This window comes from Paecilomyces variotii, assembly GCF_004022145.1.
Source record: "Paecilomyces variotii strain CBS 101075 chromosome Unknown C8Q69scaffold_8, whole genome shotgun sequence".
Lineage (NCBI taxonomy): Eukaryota > Fungi > Ascomycota > Eurotiomycetes > Eurotiales > Thermoascaceae > Paecilomyces > Paecilomyces variotii.
The window spans coordinates 148001-172856 of record NW_021167147.1 but is presented as its reverse complement, the minus strand read 5'-3'; the positions used below and the strand labels follow the sequence as shown (position 1 = coordinate 172856).

The 24856-nt window shown below is 48.4% G+C and overlaps 8 protein-coding genes and 1 non-coding gene across 9 annotated transcripts; 5 read left to right on the top strand and 4 right to left on the bottom strand.

Moving 5' to 3' along the window:
• Positions 1-269: 269 nt before the first annotated feature.
• Positions 270-2253, bottom strand: C8Q69DRAFT_308683 (hypothetical protein). The gene is made up of 2 exons (XM_028627228.1): positions 2165-2253; positions 270-2108 (listed from the first exon to the last, which is right to left on the bottom strand). The coding sequence occupies exon 2, from the start codon at positions 1930-1932 to the stop codon at positions 607-609; it is 1326 nt and encodes a 441-aa protein (XP_028483534.1). The 5' UTR covers positions 1933-2108; positions 2165-2253; the 3' UTR covers positions 270-606.
• A 1843-nt stretch (positions 2254-4096) lies between these two features.
• Positions 4097-5128, top strand: C8Q69DRAFT_508248 (hypothetical protein; the record flags this gene model as incomplete). The annotated part of the gene is made up of 4 exons (XM_028632954.1): positions 4097-4356; positions 4413-4727; positions 4783-4860; positions 4915-5128. The coding sequence occupies 4 exons, from the start codon at positions 4097-4099 to the stop codon at positions 5126-5128; spliced, it is 867 nt and encodes a 288-aa protein (XP_028483533.1).
• Positions 5129-6301: 1173 nt separating this feature from the next.
• C8Q69DRAFT_308043 (hypothetical protein) lies at positions 6302-9738 on the bottom strand. The gene is made up of 7 exons (XM_028627221.1): positions 9149-9738; positions 8389-9068; positions 7980-8195; positions 7067-7925; positions 6667-7010; positions 6511-6592; positions 6302-6451 (listed from the first exon to the last, which is right to left on the bottom strand). Exons 1-7 carry the CDS (start codon positions 9442-9444, stop codon positions 6385-6387), a joined length of 2544 nt encoding a protein of 847 aa, XP_028483532.1. The 5' UTR covers positions 9445-9738; the 3' UTR covers positions 6302-6384.
• Positions 9739-10792: 1054 nt separating this feature from the next.
• Positions 10793-11676, top strand: C8Q69DRAFT_308058 (hypothetical protein). The gene has a single exon (XM_028627222.1). It carries the CDS (start codon positions 10856-10858, stop codon positions 11558-11560), a length of 705 nt encoding a protein of 234 aa, XP_028483531.1. The 5' UTR covers positions 10793-10855; the 3' UTR covers positions 11561-11676.
• Positions 11677-12073: 397 nt separating this feature from the next.
• Positions 12074-13337, top strand: C8Q69DRAFT_471839 (hypothetical protein). The gene has a single exon (XM_028630946.1). The coding sequence runs from the start codon at positions 12184-12186 to the stop codon at positions 13234-13236; it is 1053 nt and encodes a 350-aa protein (XP_028483530.1). The 5' UTR covers positions 12074-12183; the 3' UTR covers positions 13237-13337.
• Positions 13338-13734: 397 nt separating this feature from the next.
• Positions 13735-13808, top strand: C8Q69DRAFT_t103. Its single transcript has one exon. It is a non-coding gene; the product is annotated as a tRNA-Val (tRNA).
• An 825-nt stretch (positions 13809-14633) lies between these two features.
• Positions 14634-16033, top strand: C8Q69DRAFT_307914 (coenzyme dependent N5,N10-methylene tetrahydromethanopterin reductase). The gene has a single exon (XM_028627220.1). The coding sequence runs from the start codon at positions 14690-14692 to the stop codon at positions 16025-16027; it is 1338 nt and encodes a 445-aa protein (XP_028483529.1). The 5' UTR covers positions 14634-14689; the 3' UTR covers positions 16028-16033.
• Positions 16034-16382: 349 nt separating this feature from the next.
• On the bottom strand, positions 16383-19668 carry C8Q69DRAFT_404970 (integral membrane protein DUF92-domain-containing protein; the record flags this gene model as incomplete). Its single annotated transcript, XM_028628055.1, has 7 exons — positions 16383-16612; positions 16661-16694; positions 16769-17129; positions 17190-17398; positions 17530-17668; positions 18442-19136; positions 19249-19668. The coding sequence occupies 7 exons, from the start codon at positions 19666-19668 to the stop codon at positions 16383-16385; spliced, it is 2088 nt and encodes a 695-aa protein (XP_028483528.1).
• A 689-nt stretch (positions 19669-20357) lies between these two features.
• C8Q69DRAFT_508240 (Xylanolytic transcriptional activator xlnR) lies at positions 20358-23235 on the bottom strand (the record flags this gene model as incomplete). Its single annotated transcript, XM_028632953.1, has 3 exons — positions 20358-20501; positions 20564-22809; positions 22860-23235. The coding sequence occupies 3 exons, from the start codon at positions 23233-23235 to the stop codon at positions 20358-20360; spliced, it is 2766 nt and encodes a 921-aa protein (XP_028483527.1).
• Positions 23236-24856: the final 1621 nt, after the last annotated feature.

Genomic DNA, 24856 nt, shown 5'->3' with positions numbered 1-24856 from the left:
TGGGTTAAGGGTAGATTGAAGAGAATCGCCCTTCTATCGAGGTCCTGAAGAGGCGAATGTGTCGGATCGGATGCCCCTCCTTAGCTAGTCTAGTTAAGCTTATCCGTTGGCTTTTGGTGGAGCTTCCCCTCCTGTACTTATCAGCAAAGCCTACCTTCCCCTGGATGCTTCAAGCTTCAGCTTCCTACGCCCTTGAAACCGGATACGCGCAGTTACCAGAACAGTTAGAATTTTATTTAAAGCGATGGATCAAAGCAACAGGTTCTCAGACGCAATTGGCGAGTTCTATCCAAATAGTACAACAAAGAGACGAAAGAGCCATCCAAGTGTGAGAGAGATCCCAGCCAACGCCCTCCGGAGTGATTCGTTCATATCACGCAAATTGCTTCTATGACCCAGCAAACAAGTGCGAGACACATGCAGGCCACTCAAGCAGTGGTGGTGTCTTATGATTGACACTTCCATTTCAAAAAGTCTTCCTACCCCAACCGGATCCCGCGAGGCCCCTGGAGCATGATCTTACTTACTATTAAGATGCAGAAGATAGAGTCACTGGCGCAGAGAGTATGTTGGCACCAGTTCACATCACCTGTCAAATCCAAGCCTCTATATGCATGGTTTATGCGCATTGTGAAGATGACGAAGCGAGCAGCAATCATTGTTTATTCGATGCGCACTGCGCCTCTTATGTGTAATGATAGGTTCAATGACAGGCAATCCTTCCTGGTCTGCTTCCTGTTGTGTAGAGACATCTGGCTTGTCAGTTTTTGCTTGTTCGGATTGTGCTGCATCCACTCTTGGTTTCTCCTTCCGTGGTGCTAAAGAGAGAGTCAACATCCCAGGAGACTTTGTGAGAACAAGATTCCTTTCATCAATATGCGCCTTGGTACTATCATTCGCGAGATCCTCTTGTGTGATACTCATATCCTGCTTCACAATGTTGGTTTCGCCTGTGATGTACTCGGGACTCACTTCCAGACTTTCTCCTCCAGCCTCCTCAGTGCTGTCTTCTGAATGACTATCCTCCATATCAAGCTCGCGAAGTTTCTCGCCTGTTTCCCAATTTACCAGCTCGTTATTGCGAACCATCTCATTGTATGTGCGTTTATTGGCGTATCGCCAGTATCCTTCTTTGCGACTGAGGGTCTCCTTAGCTTCATTGGCGACTATCTCGATATCCGATATTATCGAGCTCCCCAGTTCTTGCAGTAGCCGCTGGCGCTCCTTAGTGCCTTCATTGAATGGTGGCTTTATACCAAAGTCACAGATGATCCCAGTGATAATGTCAGTATCCAGGCCGTCTCTCTTTGTTATCGTGTTCGCTCTTCTTCTTTTCAACCGAAGTGCTTCGCTAGCTTTGGATTGGTTTCCTTTATTCTGGAGTTGCAGCTGAAGGTCTTGGAAATTCTTAATTTCTGTTACCAACGCTTTACCTGATTCTCCATGGTCCACCGTAGGAGGCATCTTCGGGTGCCCGTGGATCCCGAGGTGGATTTCTTCAACAAAGTCCCTTGAAGCAGATGTAACACTGTAACCTCTCTGTCGCTTGAGAGCCTTGTCTATGTTCTTAGATGCCCTTGCAGCTTGTTTCTGAAGTCTGATCTCTTTCTCCTTGGATGAACAAGGAGACGCTGACACTATTGCGCTTGGGGGAACTCCAGTCACATTGGCATTATTCGGAATACGCACAGAGAGCACCGGCTTCCTGAACTGCTCTTCCTTCGGAGGTGTCATATACTCTTGCTCATCTGTGCTTTCCGGTTCGGGGGGCGAAGCAAGTTCTCCAGATTGGGCTTTTCTGCGGTGCTGTGCCACCATAGCCTCAACGCCGTCGATTGCTTTGATCTGCCAAATGAGATTACCGATCTCTCTGTGCCTCTTTTCATGTTGTTCATTGGAGTTCTTACATCTGCACAAAAAGATCATTAGCATCCCTTCAGAAGACTTCTATGAGGACAAGGTGGATGAATACGCTTCACAGGAGTGGGCACGGCCGACTCGAAACAATGTCTGATGATATCTCATGCAGGGCACAGCATGGACCCCAAGGCAGGTCTTCTTAGCGCGTGGATTGTTCAAGGTCACTCCGCATACAGAACAGCTATGGTCTAGTAGGTATGTCAGCTTGGTGCGTAATTCCCTAGATGGCTAGTAGCAAACGAACTCAAGGACGGGTTATCCTCCCATCTGTACACATTATCGAGTACACTACTGATCTCTTTCTCGGTCACTTTGGGCCTATTAGGCGTCTTCGGTCGAGATACCATATTAACTCGTCCGGCCCAAGGTCGCAAAGCAAACCACTTCGGAAAACCTGAAACTGAAAAGCTTTATCTGAAGGACCACGACGGTACAGAGCTCTCAGGATATAATACCTCAAGAAGATCTCTATCGAGCAGTTCTATCAAATCTGGATTATGTTCTATGAAACCAAGAAGTATGTTGACAACAGTCGTAATGGCTAGAAAGTAGTAGCGAGAGAAAAAACAAAAAGCCGCAGATGATGAAAAGCAAAAGCTCAACGAGGACGAAGATAGAACATTTTATAACACTTCTCTTTTATCTTTTGACACGTCATCTCTTCAACTTGTGAACTTCGCGTCTGACAAAGGATTGGTATGCTCTCGATTATTGGCGGCTTCGGCCACCAGTGTTGCCGGAAGCCTTTGTATGCTAGTTAACTATATCCAGCATAATAAAGAGCATATTGCCTTTGATACGGTCATATTTGGTTTGCCTCGAATCCGTAGCAATAAAGTTGCAAGTTTTGGATTGGGAAACACCAACGCGGTCTTGTTATAGTTCTATAAAAAGGAGCCCAGAATCCAGTGTATACTACTTCTGCAGGACTATGAGAAGGAATTGCCACCTACGCGTGCGGCTGTGGCTATCGGAGGCATGAGAAGAAAGTAACCTAATTTTAGAGTATTCGTTCAAACGTAGTCTTCTCTTTCCTTTTTCTTCCCGCTCTCTTGTTCTTCCCTCATTCCTTCCCAGGTTGATCTTAAACCGTAGCATATATGTAACAGCCTACAGAGGACTGTATAGTTCAATCCCAACATTTGTAAGCACATACGACCATAGGGTGTGGAAAACAGGGCTTCCCGTCCGCTCAGCCGTACTTAAGCCACACGCCGGCAGGTTAGTAGTTGGGTGGGTGACCACCAGCGAATCCCTGCTGTTGTATGTTTTTGTCTTTTTGCTATTTTCATTTGATACTCTCTTTTTGCGTTCTTCGTATGTTCCAGCATCGTCAAAAGATGAGTAGGGTGACACTATGCTATGCTTGAGTTGTAGTATTGCCGCTGAGGGTTATATGAAACGTCAGAAGGTAGTTATAAAATAGCCATACTTATAAATATTCCAGTATAGAAACTGCTGTGATCTAAAGCTTTTTTTTTTTTTTTTTTTTTAATTTACTCATTTCTTTTAATGACCCTATGATACATACTTAGCTAGCTAACTGTCTATAAGTGAGGGAAGCCAATATCAGGGCTTCCGACATAATATCTTAGTCCTTTACCAGTGATGCAGCGCTCTTCGATGTAGGATACACCCTTGAAGCTTGCTTGTGCGAAATCTTAGGACATCCACGGGAGCGGGAAAATAATGACATGTTACCATATTTACTATTTTGTCTTTATTAGCCTTAAAATGAAAGGAGATAAAGGAGATATAAAACTTAGTTGGTAGTACCAAGTACCTGAGAGGCTATTGAAAATAGTCGGAATTAACAGGAATATATATCAGTCAATATTCAGGGATACCTCACACTAAGAATGAACGGCCTCGGGCATCTTAGAGAGAGCTGGTGTTGGATGGTACCGTGCCGTTTGAATTGCTGGAACACAGTACATAATTGGCTGCGGAATACGCAACCACTTGAATCGTCTCACAAGCTCGTTTCAATTCTGCGTGCCTTCACCACCATCCTCCTCTGGATTTGAGCTTGTTTTTCTTCTCTTTTGATTGTCTCTTGTTAAAGCCCAGAGTCAGAAAGGGTTTTCACCTAATGAGTGCCTCTTAAAGCTCGCCAGCTCTACCTTATATACGTTATTATCTTGTCGTATCTAACCTAACTTCGCATCGCTGGAAAATGTCAGTTCCTCAAGAATCAGAGGACGAAGCTCTTGATATCCATGACCCTTACTTGTGGCTTCCTTCTCGGTACAATGGTCATATTTTTCGCCTTCGTGGTTCGGAGGAGCGTTGGCAGTGTGGCCCCATTCTTCGTGAGGGTGTCCGTCATACTCGGACAGATTTTGATGACGTATCAGAAGTATGTGGTATATGCAATGTAACACTCCTAGATGGTGCACAAGCAGGTCTCAAAGCTATGCTCAAGATTCACGTGCAGTATGTACTCGTTCTGCCCTATCCGTGAATAGGAATGAATTAATAATAGAGACTAGGATTCCCGACGGCCGCGACACTCGTGATGAACTTTACCCGGGACGTGATTATTCTAAGTTCCGGTCAGAAGAGCTAAGCTGGGAGGCAGAGACTGAGTTTGTAATGTTAGAACACCTTACGAAGAAGGGCTGCAAGAGCGTGCCGCATCTGATCGGCTACTCAGTCGACAAACAACCAAAAGATGGTTACGTCCCCGGGGGCTACATAGTATATGTCATCATGGAGAAGGTCCCCGGACATGATCTCTGGGATTTCGGGAAATATCCTCTAGAGAAGAGAGACCAGATACGAATCGCGTTTGGAAAAGCTATTCGGTACGTCCTCGTTACATATGTCGCTTTCTGTGGTAGCATCGCTGATTATGAGCAGCGAGTTCTATTTACATGGATGCCAGCACCTTGACCCCCGTAGATCCAACGTCATATGGGATGAAGCCACGAACAGGTGGTAAGTATCGTCGTTTTCTGACCGAGGATATTGGCTGATATTGGACATATCTAGCTGGATAGTGGATATGGAGCACGTCGACTTTGCAGACCCGCCCGTGAAGTTCAAGCCATTCCGCGAGTGGTCGATATGGGGTCTTTCTCGTCAGGAAGTAATGGACAACACGGATGATGAGACTGTCCGTGAGACATGGGAAGAATGCTCTTCTGATGAGGCACTGGAATCCTTCCTCATAAAACCTACACAGGCATCGGATCAGGAGGGTTGACTTGTTTTGTCCGTTGTCAATAGGTTGTCTGCTCTGTGGTGAGTTCACTGAAGCGCTCGATCTCCTGATATTGGTCATCACCAGCATGCTTACGAGCGAGATTGTATACAGACAGGCACCTTCTTCAGCTACTGCAACGGAGAAACTGAGGTGGAAACAAAGAAGATGCAGCATGAGTGGGAGGGACGGATGGAATCAGCCGATTCGTTGAAGACTGTTAATGCATATCACCAACAATACTCTAGCATGGTACTGGGGATCAGCTTAGAAGGCAATAGACAGTTAAATACCCAATCAGAATCAAGATACCTGTCGTGACTGGTTACTATGTGTAGAGAATCTATGGCATCTAAAAAACGATGCTGCGAGAGCTAGGAATTACGAAATCTCCCAGACTCTCATACGTGTTTATGCGTACGTAGACCAGAAGCAGAAAAAGACCTGGCCTTGAGGGTTCCATTATTTAGATATAGCTCCCTACAGACAGTCTTCACTGTACAGGGTTGCAGTAGCAATGACACCGGTCCACTCACGAATATGTTAAAGCACGCCAGCTTCGTCTCGTCATTCTCCAACATCTGTATATGTTGCTCATCAGCATAATAGCAAGCTCAATTCTTTCTATAAGCTTTCCATATAAAGTATTTACTAGTTTGCGTTTGATAGTGCAAGCACTATGCCGTTTCTAAAGGGCATATATGGAACCCTGACGAAGCGCGGTCTACCCACTAAAATAGGCCCGAAATTATAAATTTTTATTTGCTTCGTTCTGGAGATACTGGAGGAGATCGTAGTGTCCTAAGTGTGGTGGATATCTGTTGATGGCGTGGGTTGAGAGGTATGGAGGTTGCAGAGCCTGTGTGGAAGCGTACATGGACTAAAGTCTGCTTTGATGGCCGTTTATTTAATAAGGTGACGGCGTAACGGTAAGGTGTTAGTAGATCTAGAGCATCGAATTGATGATAAGCTCTTATGGCAAGCATATTCTGAGTTTCACGGCGTTTGGAGTACCATCCCAAGTGTCAGGAGTGGAAAGTCATAATTATCACAAGCAACAGTTACTCGAATCAAGTGATGATATTACGCAATAGGGCGTATTACTACAGTTCACCAAACACAATGAATATTGTCCTGGCATTCCTATAAACCGCAAATAATGATGTGAGTGGAGGACATCAAGTTTTAAGTGGTAATGAACGTCCAGAGTCATATCGACCTCATACGGTAACGCTATCGGATGAAGCAAGTTCCATGCTTCAAATGTCACGTACAAGACGCGCTCCTACCCAAGCGTAGGGGTAATTACGTTGATACCAGTTGACACTTGATGATATGTCAGTGGACCGGCTTATAGATGAATAATACACGGCTGGAAGACTCACAAGGTTGTTCGGCCCGCAATCCGTGGATGAGTAGACCAAGAGCCACCCAGTACAATGTTGTGCTTTCCATCGAAGAAGTCCGCTGAGAAGTAGTCAGCTTTACCTGCAAAGACAAATAATTTGCTATCGAGTCCAGAGTCCAGAGTTCTGACTCACATGTATATCCAGGATAGACCTCCATGGCCTTGAAGCCGTCATGCGGCATTAACGGCGTGCTGGTCCACTCCCAGACGCCTCCCAGTTCACCCTGCCCGGCAAGATGGTCGCCATTTTGGGTAACTGGGGTAGGGTGCCAGTGTCTGAGCCCGACGTTGCAGCCGTCGAGATCAAGGAACACTGGCATTGTATCATGAGAAAGTCTTTGAACCGGCTGGTGATCTGGACAACGGGGTCCCGGCGGGTTGACCTCGTGAGAGTTTCCATTCGAAGCCGTAGTATTGGCATTGGAGGCATGTTTACCATTTTCACTGTCTGTACCGTCGATGCCATCGATATGATTGCTAGATCCCCGATCAGCACATACGTCTTAAGACCAATGATAAGATTGTTCGCTTACCTGCCGCGATGCGCACCATCGACCGTAGAACTTTTAAGAAGAGCCGAGTGCTTGTAAATACTCCTGGCCTCTTCAAAGGTTGGCAACCTGCAGTTTTTCCATTCGGCATATCCTGCAAGTTCATCGTATGAGGCGATTACTGGCCAGTCAGCAGCCAACTCGAGTGGAACGGGTCCGAAGACAGTGCGGACGGAGAGTTTGGAGATTAACTCGGAATTCGAGGCAATAGCACCATTGCTCTCGTTGCTTGTCAGTATCCAAGATGCCGGCCAGTTCTTTATTCGGTTCTCTTGCATATAGTGTGCGAATTCCCCGTTAGTTATCGGCCTGGCTTTCGCCTCAAATGCCGGCACTACCACAGTCCTCTGCGGTTTTTCGTTATCCCACCCGAAAGCTTGTGGGACCTCATTTGGATTGGGATCGTCGAGTCCGATGTTGACTTTCTGCTCCGGGATTGTGAACCACTCATTTGGTTTGTGGTCCCTCCTCGCTTGGTAGCAAAGGTCGCGAAAGTTCGGCGTACTGACACCTGGAGGGGGGAGAGTCCTTTCACTCTGAAGCAGCATGTAAAGGAAGGTCTCGAGGTGCATGGCTTCATGCTCGAAACTGAGCCACATGGCTTCTCCAAGGAGTCGATTCTGTGCTAGGCTATCCATTTTCAGAAGAGACTTGACCCTAGCTCGAACCCGGTCTTGGTAATCCAAAACTTCTGAAACAGGGGGCCATTCATCTGGTATTTCGCTATGGGAATGACATTGCTCAGGGTCATCGACATCAGGGTCAATACCGCGCTCGAAGATTGACTGGTAATACTTTGGTTCAGTCGGTTTACCATGCAGACCACGCGTTAGATGGATATCTGTTCTTGTAAGCACTTGACCAAAGACCCATGTGGAATGTTTTGACAATTTACCTAAGAAGGTAGGGATATGCCCCAGATAAAAGATCAGGGCGTTCCTAAGCTTGATGGGCTTCGACATGAGTTCCTCCTTTGGAATCATGCCTTTAGTGACGATATCCCACGCCAACCAGAGAGCCTGCCAATCTGACAGGCCAGGTATGGGCTGCGCAGCGTACTGCGCCACTTTGGAAGGAAACTCCACGGTCCCTGGAGATAACATATGGATATCTGTACTGGATGTGAGCTAAATTCGATGTTATGAATTTATCCGTGCGTGTCGACTGCTATTTTTCCAGGTGATAAGAGGCTTCCAAAGGTTCAATGGATGGATATAGTAAGAATCCATGGACGTCAGTGGACGTAACGGGGAGATGATATGATCTGAGATCATCGGGTCGGGGTTCACACAAGGGTTACTCACGGTACTCGTCGGAGCTGCTACCAAATGCAGTGACAGGGATCAGCCCGGCCTTGCGCCACAGCTGCTCGCTTTCTTCGGCAGAGTATTTGTATGCCTCTTCGATAATGATTTTCTCACCTTTCCGCAGCTTGATGCCGTTTATTGATACATCCTGTGCCGGGGAATAGAAAGCACGGTGCCGTCCTTCATTCTCGTCGTAGGCACTCACAATCTGCCATTGACCTAGCTTGAAGGCGTCAACGCCCAGCACTACGTTCGCATGCACCAGCCCATTCATATAGAATTTATGAGTGATTCCCTCTCGATCATTATAGGCTCTGTACACCTTCTCTGGAACCTTGCATGCGTCTAGTCCAATGAGCATGGAATCTGAGGGACCAAGTAACTCTGAGAATCCTCGTAGAAAGGCTGCAGCGCCGTCCCGAGAGAAGTTCCCGATTGAAGAGCCCATTGACAGGACACAAGTTGGCTGCTTCCTGTTGTCGGGGTTCTTGAGCCACGTGAGAGCATCATCGTACGTTCCATGCAGTCCATGGAATCGAACATGCGCATATGTACTCGCCGAGACTTCTGAAAATGTACGCTGGAGCTCCTCAAGTGAAAGGTCGAGGGCATAGTAGTCCACCTTCTTTCGGGTCTGTTCAAATTCCTTCAACAATATCTCGATCTTGCGAAGATTCCTAGAGTTTTGTTAGATCCTGAACAGGCAGGGGTGTCTACACGTCTAGCATCTAAGCCATAGGTCTCAAGAATAACACACCCGCTACCGAGCTCAATCAATTGCGCATTATCTGGGATTCGTTCCACAATGCTTCTCGCATGCGTGAGCAGAACTTCTATTTCCGCATTTGTCAAGTAATAGTCCTCCAGATACGTGATCTGTTCGAATAGTTTCAGGCCCTCTGTATCGTATAACAGAATCGTTGGAAGAGATCGAGGTCGGCCATCTTGCGGATTTAGGCCACGGACTATTTCCTTTCCAAGAGAGAGCTCAAGCTCCTCTTGACGAATGTCAATGATGTCAATGTCGTTTGGACGGTATATTGCTGGTGCCATGATGACGTCTCAGTACACGTGTGAAAAGCAATTCAAAAAAACCAATGAGCCGGCGTCTCGATGGGAAGCGAGCGAAAAGTCACTATTGTCGTGTAGAGAAAACAGTTCGGAGGTTGCAGGTTGACAAACAATTTATTACATGTGAAGTCTGATGGATCGTCGATATTGCTAGTAGATACAATAATGTCGAATGGACAGGCCCCCAAATCAGCGGAATAGAGTTCATTTATACGGGGTCCGGATCATCGCATAAGCAGTCAGCCCATGTTCGTTCCTGGATCATGGAGCCATTAGAACGGCGTCCCGGGGCAGGCGCAAATAGCGCATCTCCGACCATGGCGGTTACAAAGTCCGCTGGCGTTGAGTGAGTTTCCATGTAGTGGACCCTTCTTTTTTCCAATCCTGACGTAGCTGTGTTCCACTCAAACCATGGTGGTTATCGGGCAATCCCATCTGCGATCTTCTTGTCACCTAGAAATGTGTTTGTTCCAAGCAGCAGGGACGGGACGACCGAGCATCTCTGGTGAGAAGATCCAATTCCCCGTTCCCCGTGTTTTTCTTTTGCTTTCTGGTCATCCTTGAGAGGGGTCAAGGCGCCTCGCGCCCTCCCAGCCTGATGGAGATAATCCAATAAGAACATATGCAGGAGCAGCAGCAAGGAACAGACGAGTCATTTCGAGCGTATGACGCATGAACTGCAGTTTGCCTGCCAGTCTTAGCGTTGAAGTACAACCGAAAGGATCCGGTTCTGGTCAGTATCCTTACTGTACAATCCAACCAGAAGATCAACATCCGGAACGCGGTAGAGAGCGGGGTTGCTCATGGTGGAGAGTTTGCCTCGTTTGTCCTGTTTGATTCCTGCCGCGTTCAGCCAAGTTTCCCCGCCGCGGCGCAGGCCTAGAAGCCTTCCTTGACGGACTGATAAATAGCTTCAATTCGAAGCAGATAGCTCGGCGACCCGGCGAGAGTAGAGACGATTTTCTCGCCAAAGCTATCCTCGCTGAACTGTAGCCCGCAATTCTGGAAGTGCGGAAGCTAATTAGTTAAGAAATCGTCCGTGTTTCGTCAGTAGGACGGTGAGACGCAGTCAGATGCATACTTAGTAGCCAGAGCGAACTAGTCTACCAGGCATTTCGAAGGCATGAAAGGAGAACAATGACTGCAACAAAGAAGACGTCGGGCCAGGAAAACAAAGCCTGGATGTGCTGTCTTCCTTTCGCTCCTTGTGCTTCTTTACTGCCTATTATTAGTAATTGGAGACTGTTTGGGACATTTCTTCGAATGAAAAGAGCTTCTGGTGGTTTAGCTGAGTGACCGCACTGATAAAAGACAGGAGATCTCACATCACGTACCAAGCTTGCAATATTGTCAAATTCCTGAACAATATATTGTCTTTCCATTCGATTTAAACATGGAGTATTATGTGGCAAGCCCCAATCACGAAGATAGGAAAAGATCCCAGCGGCTATCGCGAGAAACAGATCACTTGCTAGAACTGCTCAACAAGGTCGCGGACGAGAGAGAGGCTGTCCGCCGTAATCTGTATTATTTCCATGATTTGATTGATTCTTTTGAAAGCCAGATTGCCGAATACGACACTCTTATATCACGGGTGCAGTCGGGTCTGGTGCGCATAACAGGGATATCAGAGGAATGTGCTTACTTCCCCGCTGTAAGCCCTGTGGTGGACTCCAGTACTGATCTGGCATGGATTGAAGACACTTGGCTCTGCTCCTCCAGCAACTCGGCAGTACTTGGTGAGGCAGAGATGCACTGGTTAACTGGTCATCCCCAGAACGCTCTCAATGCAGTCAGCAGTATCCTAACGAAGAATCCCAATATCGATTGGTATGATGCCATGAAATGTCGTCTGTTCATGGCAGCCATTTTACATAGCAGTGGAGTACACGATGAGTCGTCTTATATTGTGGACAATGTGCTCAGGCGCTGCGAGGAACATTGCGTTTCGGATCATGTGCAAGCCAGGGAACTCAGTGGGGTTTCCTATTTCATCAAGGGGAAAGATATGATGGTTCAGCAGAACTGGAAAGCCGCCTACCAGTCGTTTGCTCATGCTCTGCATACCCCTGGTTATCAAGATAAAGCGCAGAAGTAGCAGCGCGAAGCAGTAAGAAACCATATGCGAGAAAAGTTCGGGAGAGGCCAGCGCCCTCTTCTGCAAGTGCATCCTTTAGATGTTACAGAACTTCCGTTGTCCCAAACATCGAGAGCAAATGAGGACTGTGTGAGTCTTATCTCTCCCGGACAGATATATCCAGACAAGGAGTCGACACGTGACGAACCGGATTATTATCTCGACCTTGTACGAAGGCGTCCTAAGTAATGCCTTAAACTATTGATAAATAGTCGAAGAGAATTGCTATGGTGTCTGTGAGGATGTTTTCACAAAAATAAAGGGGGATTCTTCGAACCGTAATTTGTCGTTCCTTCATATCTAATGCAGAAGATGATTGATATATACAAAGACAAGCTTACAAAAAGAGTAGTAAAACCTGTTTCTGTGATAATTTCTTTAGGAACTATCTATGGTATGTCAAGGTTGGTGGCATCTTCCGCACGATACTCGCTTTCTGTGGGGAAGTGCCGCCAGCTAGAATGGGCAACATGTCATCCCTCTACTTTCATTTTTCACCGCACACTTAACTCCTTCTACTACATAGACTAGATTTCTTCTTCTATTCCGAACTTTCTACGATAACAGCGAGGTCTCTTCCCGATATGAACGACCAAGACGGAAACTATGAACAGACAACTGGTATGTTGGGCTTGGACCCCCTGGCGTCCGACCCTATATCCTCAAACTTCAGCGATGACGAGCACATGGCATCTGGAATGCACTCGGAAGATCACACAAGGTCACTAGGAACGCCTGACACTTCGACAAACGGGGGAGATGAACTACATGGGGATAGTGACTCTGCATCACCCTCTCTATCAAGCGGAGGGGATGATGATGATGATGAAGATGGTGACTACGATACTCTCGAACCGTGGCATTCAGACTCGACCGATCCCATATCCCGTGAAGATTTCCGTCGTTACCAGTCTCTTGTTGAAGAGCAGATCCAGCGTTTGCGTTTAGAGAGAGACGGATTCCGCGCCCTCTGGAATAATGAGAAAGCACGCGCTGAATCTGGATTAAAACGATATCGGGAGACCCAACGCATGATCGAGCAAGAGTCAAAAAGGGATTATGCGAAATGGGAGAGGTCGTTACGAGGTAGGATGAATGAGCCTGTTTGGCCTCCTCCTGCGGCTGTTCCGATGTCGCAGTTTCTATATGACAACGTTGAGGATATTATGACGCAGCGTTGCATAACGACTACGCTCTTACATGCACAGGCTTGTTTGAATGCGGACGACCCCGATAAGGCGGAAGAATTGGCTAGAGAGGCACTTGAACTTGCGAGGACTTTTGATTACGAACCCCTTGAGGGTAGGTGCAAGTATTGGCTTGGGCGGGTCGAATATGTGAGAGGAGACCATAAGAGAGCGAGGATGTTCTTCATGAAAGCCCGATCCTGTATTGGAAAATATAAGGAGGGTGAAGATGTTGAGGTCTATTTGAGCCTCTTCCAGCCAGGCCTATCCGATCTGGAGAAGAAACGGATCATACTTAGGCACGCGGAGACTATGTATGCGCAGGTTATGGAGGCGCAAAGGAGGCTTCGCCAGACAAATAAAGAAAACTCAGGAGCTGGAGAATGCCATACCGATGCAGCTTCAAGGTCGGATCTTCCAGCTAGCGAAAATTCACAGCAGGGTCATTGAAACTATCGTCGGGGATGACATGCACGCATGGAACATATCTGAGGTTCTTACCCAGTGGGAAAGAGGTACATGAGGGGTTATGTGCAAATAATCTAGTATGCAAATGGTGATACAATTCGTCAATATGACTTATGACACTGACTCTATCCTGGTAAACCAACTATGTCTCATGTTTAAGCGCTGCATAAAGCACACATCCTGGAAAGGGAAGAGCATGGAGCATGGCACGATATATATATATATATATCTTTTATTGCCCTAGATCATGCAGTGCATACATTTGGCAAACACCAACATTTGCATGACTAGGTATAGAGTAGATAATTTAATCAACTCACTCACATTTTAAGTGCCCTCTCGAAGAACAGAGGCCTCCTGTTCTGTCTACACACACACTGCCTGTGCTAAACCACTGGAGGCCTCGAGAAACAGCAGTAGTTCCGGAAGCAATGATTTTACCCTCATAAAGCATTCGGATTCACGTGATACCAACAAGAAGGCCGGATAGTCTAGTTGGTTATGACGTATCGTTAACACCGATAAGGTCCTGGGATCGAGCCCCAGTCTGGTCATATCTTTTTGCTTTTTTTTATTATTGATTCTTCAACTCTTCACTCAATATAACCCTGGGGTATACTATCTGGTGTTATTATTTTATTTATTTTTTCTCCCTTGCTCGTATTAATGAAATCCACTGACACCACGCATAGATATCACACAGGATCCGTGTTTGATGACGAAATCGAATATATCGTCAGCGTTGTCGTCTCATCCTTTGGACACCTCAAAGCTGGCTGATGATCTGCAGTGGAAGTAGGCAATGGAACTGCGCTTAGAATATACCAAAATGTCCCTTTTTGAGCCATAGAAAGAGCTGTGTAAGGTAGGATATATGGCATAGGTAGGTATATATAGATAGCTTGAGTTGTACGCCTAACATCACACACACTATAGACCCCGAACCCTCACTCCTTGCTATAAAAGACACAGCCTACACAAAACAGAAACATGATGACTGCCACGGAAATAAGAAATGACCGAATATCTATCTCGACCAGTGATGAGCTGCGGATTCACGCAAAGAGCGATAATGGGTAATCACAAAGCCCCGCATCTCGATGTCGTGATTGCCGCCATTACCCAAATGGACAGGGTGAGCGTTATTGCATTTGTCATCAGCGGCATCATCGCTGTAGTTAATGCATGGGATATATATACAAGATAAGGAATATATAAGTGACTGCTTTAGCTGCGCTGTTCGTCCTTTTTTATCGAGCTTTATTTGCTGGTGGTTGTTGAGCTACACTACTACATACATTACAAAAGCTATACAAGAGTATCAAATCTCGACAGGAATCAAGAGAAGCAAAAAAGAAAGAAAGAAAAAAAAAAAAAAAAAAAAAAAAAAAAAAAAAAAAAAAAAAAAAAAAAAACAAAAAAAAAAAAAAACAAAATGTCGGATTCAAAACAGTCCAAGCAATTACACCTCACCGCGTTCATGCGTCCGGTCAGTTTACATAGCGGAGCATGGCGTTATCCCGGCGCTTATCCAGATGCCAATTTCAACCTGAACCATCTGAAATCATCCATCCAGAAGCTGGAAAAAGCCAAGTTCGACGCCTTCTTCATGGCTGACCATCTTGCTGTGTTGAATATGCCCGTCGATGCATTGAAACGCAGTCACACCGTTACGTCCTTTGAGCCCTTCACTCTACTCTCTGCCCTGTCGCAGGTAACGGAGAGGATCGGGCTGGCGGCCACTGCATCGACGACATATGATGAACCGTATCATATTGCTAGACGATTCGCATCGCTGGATCATCTTAGTAATGGTCGAGCGGCGTGGAATATCGTCACGACCGGGAATCCAGAATCTGCAAAGAATTTTGGATTAGACGAGCATGTGGAGCATGGAGAGCGGTATAAGAGGGCTCGAGAGTTCTATGATGTGGTTACTGGTCTATGGGATAGCTTCGCCGATGATGCATTTGTCCGGGACCAGGAGAGTGGTATCTATTTTGACCCGGAGAAGTTGCATGTTTTGAACCATAAGGGGGACCACTTGAAGGTGAGGGGGCCGCTGAATATAGCGCGACCAGTACAGGGCTGGCCGGTCATTGTTCAAGCTGGTCAGTCTGAGCCTGGGAAGCAGTTAGCAGCTGAGACGGCTGAGGCGGTCTTCTGTTCACCGCGAGACATCGAATCCGCAAAGGCTCTGTATGCGGATATCAAAGGACGGGCAGTTGCTGCCGGTCGCGATCCCAATCATCTGAAGATCCTGCCTGCTGCTCTCATAATTATCGGAGATACGGTTGAGGAGGCAAAAGAGAAACGTCTCGAGCTTGATAGCCGTGTCCATTACGACAGTGCTATTGCTTCACTGTCTGTTGTTCTGGGGACTGATGCATCTGGTTTCGACCCGGACGGTCCACTGCCGACGGACCTGCCAGAGACAAACGCCAGCAAAACTGGTCGCGAGGGAGCGATAAAGCTCGCCAAGGAAGAAAACCTGTCAGTTAAGCAACTTGCGCAGCGCTATGGTGGTTATGCCGGACTCGCCTTTGTCGGGACTCCTGAGACTATCGCTGATGAATTAGGTACCTGGTTGGAACAGGAGGCTGCTGATGGGTTCACCGTCACTTTCCCATTCGTTCCACAAGGTCTGGATGATGTTGTCGACCGGCTGGTACCGGAGCTGCAACGTCGTGGTATTTTCCGTAAGGAGTATGAAGGGACGACGTTGCGCGAACACCTTGGTCTTCCACGGCCGAAGAATCGTTTCTTCTCCTAAGGTGGGCCATGGCTACCGTCCGAGGTTGTGCCTATATGGGTTATTGTATCCATTTCCACAGCTAGTGAACTTGTGACCGGGTAGCTGGATGGTTACGTTTCCATCACAATATATGATACTGCGACAGAATTGTAGCCAAGGTTGGAAATTACAGAAATCCAATATGGAATGGAACATAATATCATCCGGCATTTTCTAAAATCACTTGGAATACCGCTCCTAAGAGCATCAGAAGAAGAAATATTCCTTTACCAGTAGTATAATTAGACGCCCCGTAGGTATGTTAGCTTTAAGGCCATAGCTAAGTATACTGACGTCTGAACAACCATGGTTTCCTTGGGAGTTGTCTGTATGATTATTTCGCAAAAGCAGCGCTCAGCGGAACATCCCAAATGTAACCTGCAACCGCCATTCCACCAATGCTCATAATCGTCGCCATCAAGACATTAACGTCGTTATTATCAAGCAAGTCGAACCCGCTCTCGACCTTTCGGCTCTCGTGTTCCGGGTCATGACTTCCCGGCTGCGACCCTGCTGATGACCCCGTGATTTTGGCACCTTTCAGGGTTGCAGTATTCGCAGTTTCTTGAGTGGTCCGAAGACCGGTGTTTTGCTTCGGCAAGGCAGCCGCACCGGCAGGTTGGGTGGAAGAAGGGTGTATGAGGACCTGAGCATCGGCAAAGATTAGCGAATATTCATCAAAAAGGTCAATTGAGGACAAGATATGACAGGGCGTATTACCCTCTGTCCGCCACTGCCTTCGACAATCTTCCCAGTCCGCTTATCGACCACACTACTCTGGAGCCACCCGCCCAGGAAGCTATCCAGAAGACTTCCCAGTCCACCCCACAGTGTCACTCCAGCAATCCATAACCCCTTCTCTCCATATCCCCAGTCCGAACAGAAAGGTAGCAGCACCGTTGACGTTACTGCGATGGTGAAAGCACCAAACAGACCAGCCAGAAGACCAGCGGCTGTAACACCGCCGTTGGTGCCTGGCGGAACGACGCGGAGCGTCAGGGAGGTTATGAGGCGCGGTTTCGACTTGGAGAGAATGCCGAGTTCAGAGGAGAAGGTATCGGCAGCAACGGCGGCGTAATTTCTATTTCGTCAATGAGTGTTTGTTCTTTCCTCCTCCGATTATTTCAAGTGCACTACTCACGCAACAACTCCAACCATCAACAAATCCGCCGCATCTGTTCCCTTCGAAAAGCAATCCCGCCCACTCCGCGCCAGCTGTCTTGAGTGTAACTGCGTCAAGATGGACGCGATAATAGAGTTGGCCAGGACCTGAATATGCGTTCGAGGGCCCTCTCCACCGCTAGACCCGGTCGAGGAGACGGTCAGTTGGCTTTTAATATCATGTTTGACCTGCTCGGTTCGGGGAAGTCAGCGCATCAGCCCTACAGCGCTCCACAAGGCGGCAGTAGTCCAATAAACCATAAGCTCTAACCTTCGTCGCAGTCGTTCCGCCCAGATAAAAGATGACCAGAAGAGTAAACGGTGTCGACCACGGGTGCTGGGCGTGGACGAGAGCAGTAATGGCGGCAGCGACGATGCCCGTAGTCGTCAGCGATTTGCGAGACCAGGCGCGATAGACGAGGGCCAGGGTCGCCGGAATGGCGACATAAGGTTTCATAGCTGTAGCCTCCAGTGCTTTGGTATTTCCTATTGGAAAATAGCTGAAGAGATGGGAGAGGGGAATGGTCCCATGGCTGGTCGGGGAATTGGAGGGGAGGTTTCAAATTGTTAGCTATGATGGAATTGCGGAGAGCTCCCCGAGCGGAGCTCTGGCCAAGCTAAGTAAGTATGTATGTCTACCTATGCTCTTATTTTCCCTACAGAACCATACGGCTACGACAGAAATAAGAACTGTAAGATAGTCATCGATTCTTGTATTCTGTAGCCCGATTTATTATTGAGAACATATTGTACAATAGTGACTCCTATAAACAGTACAGCACACTGTATGTCCTCGTGCAGACTGCAGCAAGTCCGTGCTCCGAATAGACTGTGTCACCGATCGGTTCCCAAGATCGGCAAGAGTATTGCGAGTGGAAGGGACTAGCCAGGCTGAAGCTGTGACAAGCCGTGACAAGCTTTAGAGCGTGCTGCTGTGCATCACCAAAGATTGCCTCCCCGAGTTGTATTCTGGAGAGCGGCCTGGTCATCCAGAGATCACCGCCTTATGGTGAGGTGGCAGATCAGGAACGAGCTCTCCACCGGGATTATGACACGCCTTGGGTGCATGTAATGCCCAGAGACTCCTGCTCAAGCAGAAGAGCGTGTGCTTGAGCTAACTATAAGCTCTAATCCCGTATGAGGTCCAACGACTGCCTCATATTTCAGTCGCAGACAAAGGATGTACCGACCACAGAGGGTCCGGTCCCGCTCGATCTCCTCATAGATGGAACCCGCCTTGCTCATTGACTTCGACGAATCGCCACATCCCAGCCTCGCGCGCAGCGTCCTTCACACTGCCCAGCTCCTGATCAGTCACAGCACGGTTGATATCCGCATACCGGACCTCCTCCTCCGGGCCACCTTCCGCCTGCTTGGTGGCGCGCTTTTTCTTTCCCACATGAGCATCAGGATGGTACTGTTCCATGATATGGATATACATATCCTTGGACACATTCTCTGCCAGCCATCTCACGATCTCTTTACCTTCATCCTCCTTGCCCGGCATGACTAGATGACGGAGCAAGACACCCTTCTTGGCGATACCATCAGACGTAAAGCACAGATCACCAACCTGCTTGTGCATGGCCTTGATGCTTTCCATAGCTGTCTCCGCATAGTTGTCCGCCTTGAGCAATCGTTTCGAAGTGCTGTTCTTCCAGACCTTGAAATCGGCCAGGTAGATATCGACCAGACCGTCCATCAGCTCTATGGAAGCGAGAGAGTCAAATGACGAGGTATTGTAGATCACTGGCAACTTGAGACCCATGTCTCGAGCAGCTAGGATGGATAGTGCTACCTGCGGGACGATATGCTCTGGCGTAACCAGGTTGATGTTATGTACGTTTCCAACCTGCTGTAGTTTAAGGTACCACTCTGCCAGTTCTTCTGGTGTCAAATCGAATCCTTTCCGCTGGTGCGCGATGTCCTGTCACACATATTACCTATTAGCACATCCCCCAAACTAAACCCAGCAAAGAAAAAATCGAGACATAACGACGGAAAGAAAAGAGAAAAAGAGACAAGATGAACTCCCTTACATGGTTCTGACAAAACACACATCTCAAATTACACCCCGAGAAGAAAACCGATCCACTCCCCCGATATCCCGTAATGCAGGGCTCCTCACCAAAATGCGGTGCGATCACATTAACCTTCGCTGTCTCCGCCCCAATCAAACACACCCCCGTCTCCTTATACCGGTTAACGCCACATTTTCTGGGGCACAAATTGCAGTTTTGCAAATGTGCATATGCTTGGGAGCGTTTCTTGGCCGCCTCGACGGATGTAAGTAGCTGGTAGCGTGGGATGTACTCGTCCAGGAGGTACTGTGGCGGGATGCCGAGGTTGCGTCGCGGAATGAGAGGACGGAGCTTGGAGGATGATGGGTTGATGATGGGATTATTGATATTGACAGTACGCGGAAGTCTGGTGTTGAAGGCGCGGCAAAGAGTGGCCATCCTCGCGGAATCAGCAGGTCAGGTATCAAGCTTCGACATCTGGAAAAGAAAGCAATGAATTGTCGATCGATAAGTAGATATGGTCTGGAACTTAACTTAATGCTGTATTCTTCTTCTATGGTTCGGACCATGATCTAAGCCACGGCGTCATACCTAGGTATCACGTGTTGCGTTCCTTTGCTCCGAAGTCGACCAATCGCAGTGAACACTTTATGCAGCAGAGATACAGTTGATTCTACTTATCCTAATATGAGTATGAGGATTTCGAAAGGTGTTAAGACATGTCATGTAGAGGTGCACCAAATCATGGATGTTTTCTTTTCATGATAAGGATCAGATGGAGAAGTTTCAAATATATACAAATATAATACCGTCTGGCATGTACAGCACAGTACTGTAGACACTGGCACCAGACAGATCATCGAATCGAAGAGCGCTGTAAATGCCCGCTCGAGTGGTGACTGACATCCCCGAACACCAGTGTCCTTCCATGATATAACCGCAAAGGACGGATAAACATAAATACTGTCCCATAACGTTCTCCCATATGATGATGGCAAAGGAGCAGTGCTCCATGCTCCATTCGCAGAAAGATATCTGCTGCATACAAATCGTGACAGAGACTTACTTCGTGTGATATCATTGATGCTTCCATGACCTTGAATAGTAAAAGACAACGAGTATAGGTATCATAAAGCGAGTCCACTTCCATCGCCAGTCCAACGGTATAGTGCTAGGACCTCGCGTCTGCGTCGCTGCTGTTCGCCGAGGTCTTCAGGTACACGGCCATGGACCTGGGCGAGAGCTGAGCGCATGACCTTCCGGAAATTCCTCTATTGTAATGTTTAGCGATACAAAAGAAAAAAAGAGATTGAGTAAAGACGCAGGAACCCACCTGGTATTCCGTATTCAGGGTCACGACGCAGGCTTCGTGTGCGCGGACAATAATCTCGCAAGCCCTCACCACATCGCTGCTTGCGTCTGTCTGCAGCTTGTCCGCCGTCAGCAGAAGCAGGAAACTGCCCTGTAAAAGATAGATCCCGAAGAAGAAAGGCATATAGCTGAGATCCGGGTCTTTCTTCAAGATTCGATCCGCAGCTTCTGCGGCATTGACAGCGTGTCCCATCGCTGCCACGAATTCGTCAGAGGATATCCAGAGGTCATTATCATCGAGCAGGGCGATGGGATCCCATTTCCCTGCGAGCAAGATATGCAACACATGCATGATGTGCGTTCCATATGCGACAACAATCTCGGTTTGGACCTTTGATTCCGTCATCCGAGAGTCGCTAGAACGTACTGATGGGCTGAGATGATCGAGGCGAGTCCCTTCCACCATAGGTTCATCGTGCATCTGGCGTGTCTCAAAATCTTTCAAGCTTTGACCGTAAACATCAAGTTGGCGAGTTATTTCAGCCACTTGAGCATCCCACTCCCGGCCACTCCTGAAACTCATAGGATGGTTCCGGGCATGATGCAAGTCCACGATTTCGCCCAAAATCGTCATCAGGGGGAGGAAATAGCCAAACATACTATGTCCTGTACATTCGAAACTCGGCCCAACGCGTCGGTATCCAGCATTGGAGAAATCGCCAGCTTGCCATAGGTCGTCATTCATGGGCTGCAGTAACCCTTCACATTCTCTATCCAAAAGACTCAGCGGCCGATTATAGCACAGAGCAAGATGCCGGTCCATGACATAGAGCAGCCACCAGATGCGCCGGCGTTCCTCTCGCTCTTCCTCGCTGAACTCAATGTTCGAATTACCCATTCCATTGGATAGTGGCATCGGCGGGTGTCTTTTCCCGATATCACCCTTGGTATCTCTGTCTCTCTCTCCATCCTGGCTCACTTGGGACATATTTGGCGGCAGTTCTCGGCCAAGCTTGAGCTCCCGGGCCAGTGACCAAGCCGCAGCCCACCAGCGTATACTGGCACCCTTATACTCACTAGCGGAAACAACCGTGGCAAGGTGAATATACGTCGCAACATCATCGGTAGCCCCAGTAGCACTGCTCTCGGCTCCCAGCTGATCCATAGACACACCGAATCCACCAAGAGCGACTCCGTTGATGACCATGTTGGCCGCGTAGTTCGGAGATGCTTCCCCCGGTGCTGGTCCATGAATCAGGGGCCTAAGGAGACCGACCGTGAGCTCCAGCAGTTTCTGGCACACTCGACCCCTCGCAGAAGGCGGGGACGTCAAAAAGGCGGCGTCGCTCGTCTGTGCTGCTACCCATAGCATGCTTGCTAGGAGGCTAGGACTGCAGACTCTGGGTTTGGTCGGATGAAGGAAGGACTGCTTGCGGAAAACATATCCCACGACGTAAGGAGACTGTGGGCAGAGATGAGAAGAAGAGGAGCTCGTGAAATACAGATCGAGCAGGTCACAAGCAAGCGATTGGGGTATAATAGACGCAATATGTGGTAGAATAGGCTGCAAAACGGGGTATCTCAACGTACTAGGAACAGGAGGCAGAGTAAAGGACGAGAGGTTAGCAGGAGATGGGGAGGGTAGTGGGAGCCATCCAGGAGATTGGGCGGGCGGAGTGAGCCCTATGAAAGGTGCGGAAGCATTTCCCGCAGAGGCTGCGAAACGGAAACCGTTCGTTGATGCTACATTCTGTTCCGGATGGCCTATCAAGGAAAATGCAGCCTCGCCATATCCGCTATTAAATCCGGGAGGAGGGAGTAACGACGATGGGGATCGATGGTTCGCATTTGACGACTGGAGCATCTGAAGAGATCTGAAATCCGCAACACCCATGCCTTGTTGATCGACCTCTTGCAGGGACCCAAACCCATTCATTGGCAAAGCTTCTAGTCCGGAGACGAGCTCTTGTTGCTGCTGTTGCTGAGACGGCGAGATCGTCGTCATTCCTGGCATGCTTTGCTGTCGTGCATGAGATGTGCGTGGCTGCGCGGAATCTCGCGAGGAATCAAACGCTATCCCACTCCTATTATTCACTTCGGATGGCGATCTTTTGTCGGCAGGAGACTGACCGTTGGCGGAAGATGCGCTGTCATTTCCATTGCTGGATGGAGCAGCGGTTGCAGCCGCCGCGGCTTTTGCGAGATCCTTTTTCGATGCTTTCCCCCGCTTCTTGCGTTCGCGGGCATATTCGCAGGTCAAGCCAAATTCTGTAAGAGTGTCAGCACTCTCAGAGACCATGATCTGATCAAATCACTACCTATACAATGAGCGCACGGGCTGTGTCCATCGCACTTGGTCCGTAACTGGTTGCATTGGTCGCAAGCGCGGCTTATCCTCCGTCGGACTGGCGTAGAGGAGGAATTCTTCCGAATAGCGGATCGAGCCTCGGAGAGAGAATCGCGCTGAAAGGAAGCTTTGAAGCCATTGCAGCTTTCAGCGTAGAGTTGATCTTTCGGTTTCGCATGTGCCTCTCGAGAGAGCTGTAACTGCTCGAGTGCGTACTGTGAACCCTCCGCCAAGGTATCCAGCCCAGAAGTCTGCGATTGTGGGACTCGATCAGATAGAGCCCCATTGGGAACAGTCGAGAAGGAGCCATATGCGCCCGCATACGACAATGAGGTCGAACTAGACATCTTGACCCTCCCCCGAACCCTGCTGAGACCGAAGTAGGCGCGGTAGCAATGCGATGAGCCTGTCGACAAATATTTCTCCAAATTAGGCCGATAGCGGTCAACGCAGCGATGACATCGCAGCGCAGGATACCGCGGCCAGAGCAGTGCCGGAATCGGGGAACACTCTGCCTCTCCGCTGCGATACTCACGCGCACGCTGGAAGGATCGAGAACGGTAATGGGCGTTGCTGGTGTTCTCGTAGTTGACGGTGAAGCGCACGCACCCACAAGACCAGGAACATAGATAGGAACAAGACGTTCGTGAAGGGTGGAATTTTTCAATATGCCGACCGGGACGCCGCGATGGTGGAGTTTAACTGTCTAATTCCCCCGAAAACGACCAGCGAGTATTCTCGGGCCAGACGAGCCTTTCGGCGGTGGCACGGTGGCAGGCGAGCAATAATAATGGCTCAGATTGTGTGGAGAAGAGCGGCGCACGAGGGCGAAAGGGCGAAAAGGGCGCGGGGTACCAAGAGCTAGTCTCGTTAGCAGCAGCTTGTTTCCAGGTGGGGAGATGCAATCGGACACTCTTGAGTCTTCTCTTCAGTGTTCACAGTCTCGACCTTTGACCAGGATCCATGAATAATAATGAGAGACAGGAAAAGCTAGAAAGTCTCCAGTCGAACAGTGCATCCTAGACGGTCATGAGGCCGTTACCGCCTCGGGGGAGCCGTTTTGATGCTTGTCTGGGGAAGCGCAGAGACTAACAATTCTAGTCTCGACGCAACGGGTCTCCCCCACGGCCTGTCGAATGCTGGCCCAAGAGGTCGGATCGCGAGACTTCAAGTGACGGGGAGAGGCATCATTTGCTGGAAACACCTGCATTCCACGGGCCATGAACGCCACTGACTAGTAAGGATCTCCCTGATCAAGCGTATTGTTATGCAGCGTAGAGCAGAACGGAGTCACTCTCGACTCCTCGAGTAATACTTGTAAAGCAAAGTACTCGAGTAAGTATAGAGTAGGTAGGGCAGACTGTTAGAGACACAGGCAGTCTATTCTCCACATTTGTCCCTGTCGATCGTGGCGGCGAAGAATCCCTGGGAGAAACCATTATTATGACCGGCCGATCATCGATGTTTCACGCGTAGCAGCAGCAGCAGCAGCAGCAGTAGTTTCTGTTGATCGCTTTCGAGTCAGCAACAAGCGGTAACTAACTGGCTACTAGTGGCACATGCGGGGAAGACAAGTAAAAAGCCGAGTCGCAATCAATCGCATGATGAGGTACCTACTGGCGAGAACTTGTCCATCATGAAGTCCATTCTGTTACTTTAGCTATTCCTCGTACGCAACAGTGGTACGTAAGTATTCTGCCAGGTGATCCAGTACCGACGGAGAAAGATCGGATCATGCGAGAGTCGTATGGCGTAGATAATTCTCCTCCAGTTCGGGAGAAGAAGAGAAAGGAATCGAACGGTCAGGTCAGCTCACCTCACACGTGGTCAGATGGTGCATCGCACTTTCACAACTGATGATCAATATGAAATGCTCTCGTCGGCTAGCAGTCGATATATCATCAGATATATTAATAACTACATTGACTAGGATCCAGTAATGCGAACCTGGTAGCCCTTATAGTGAAC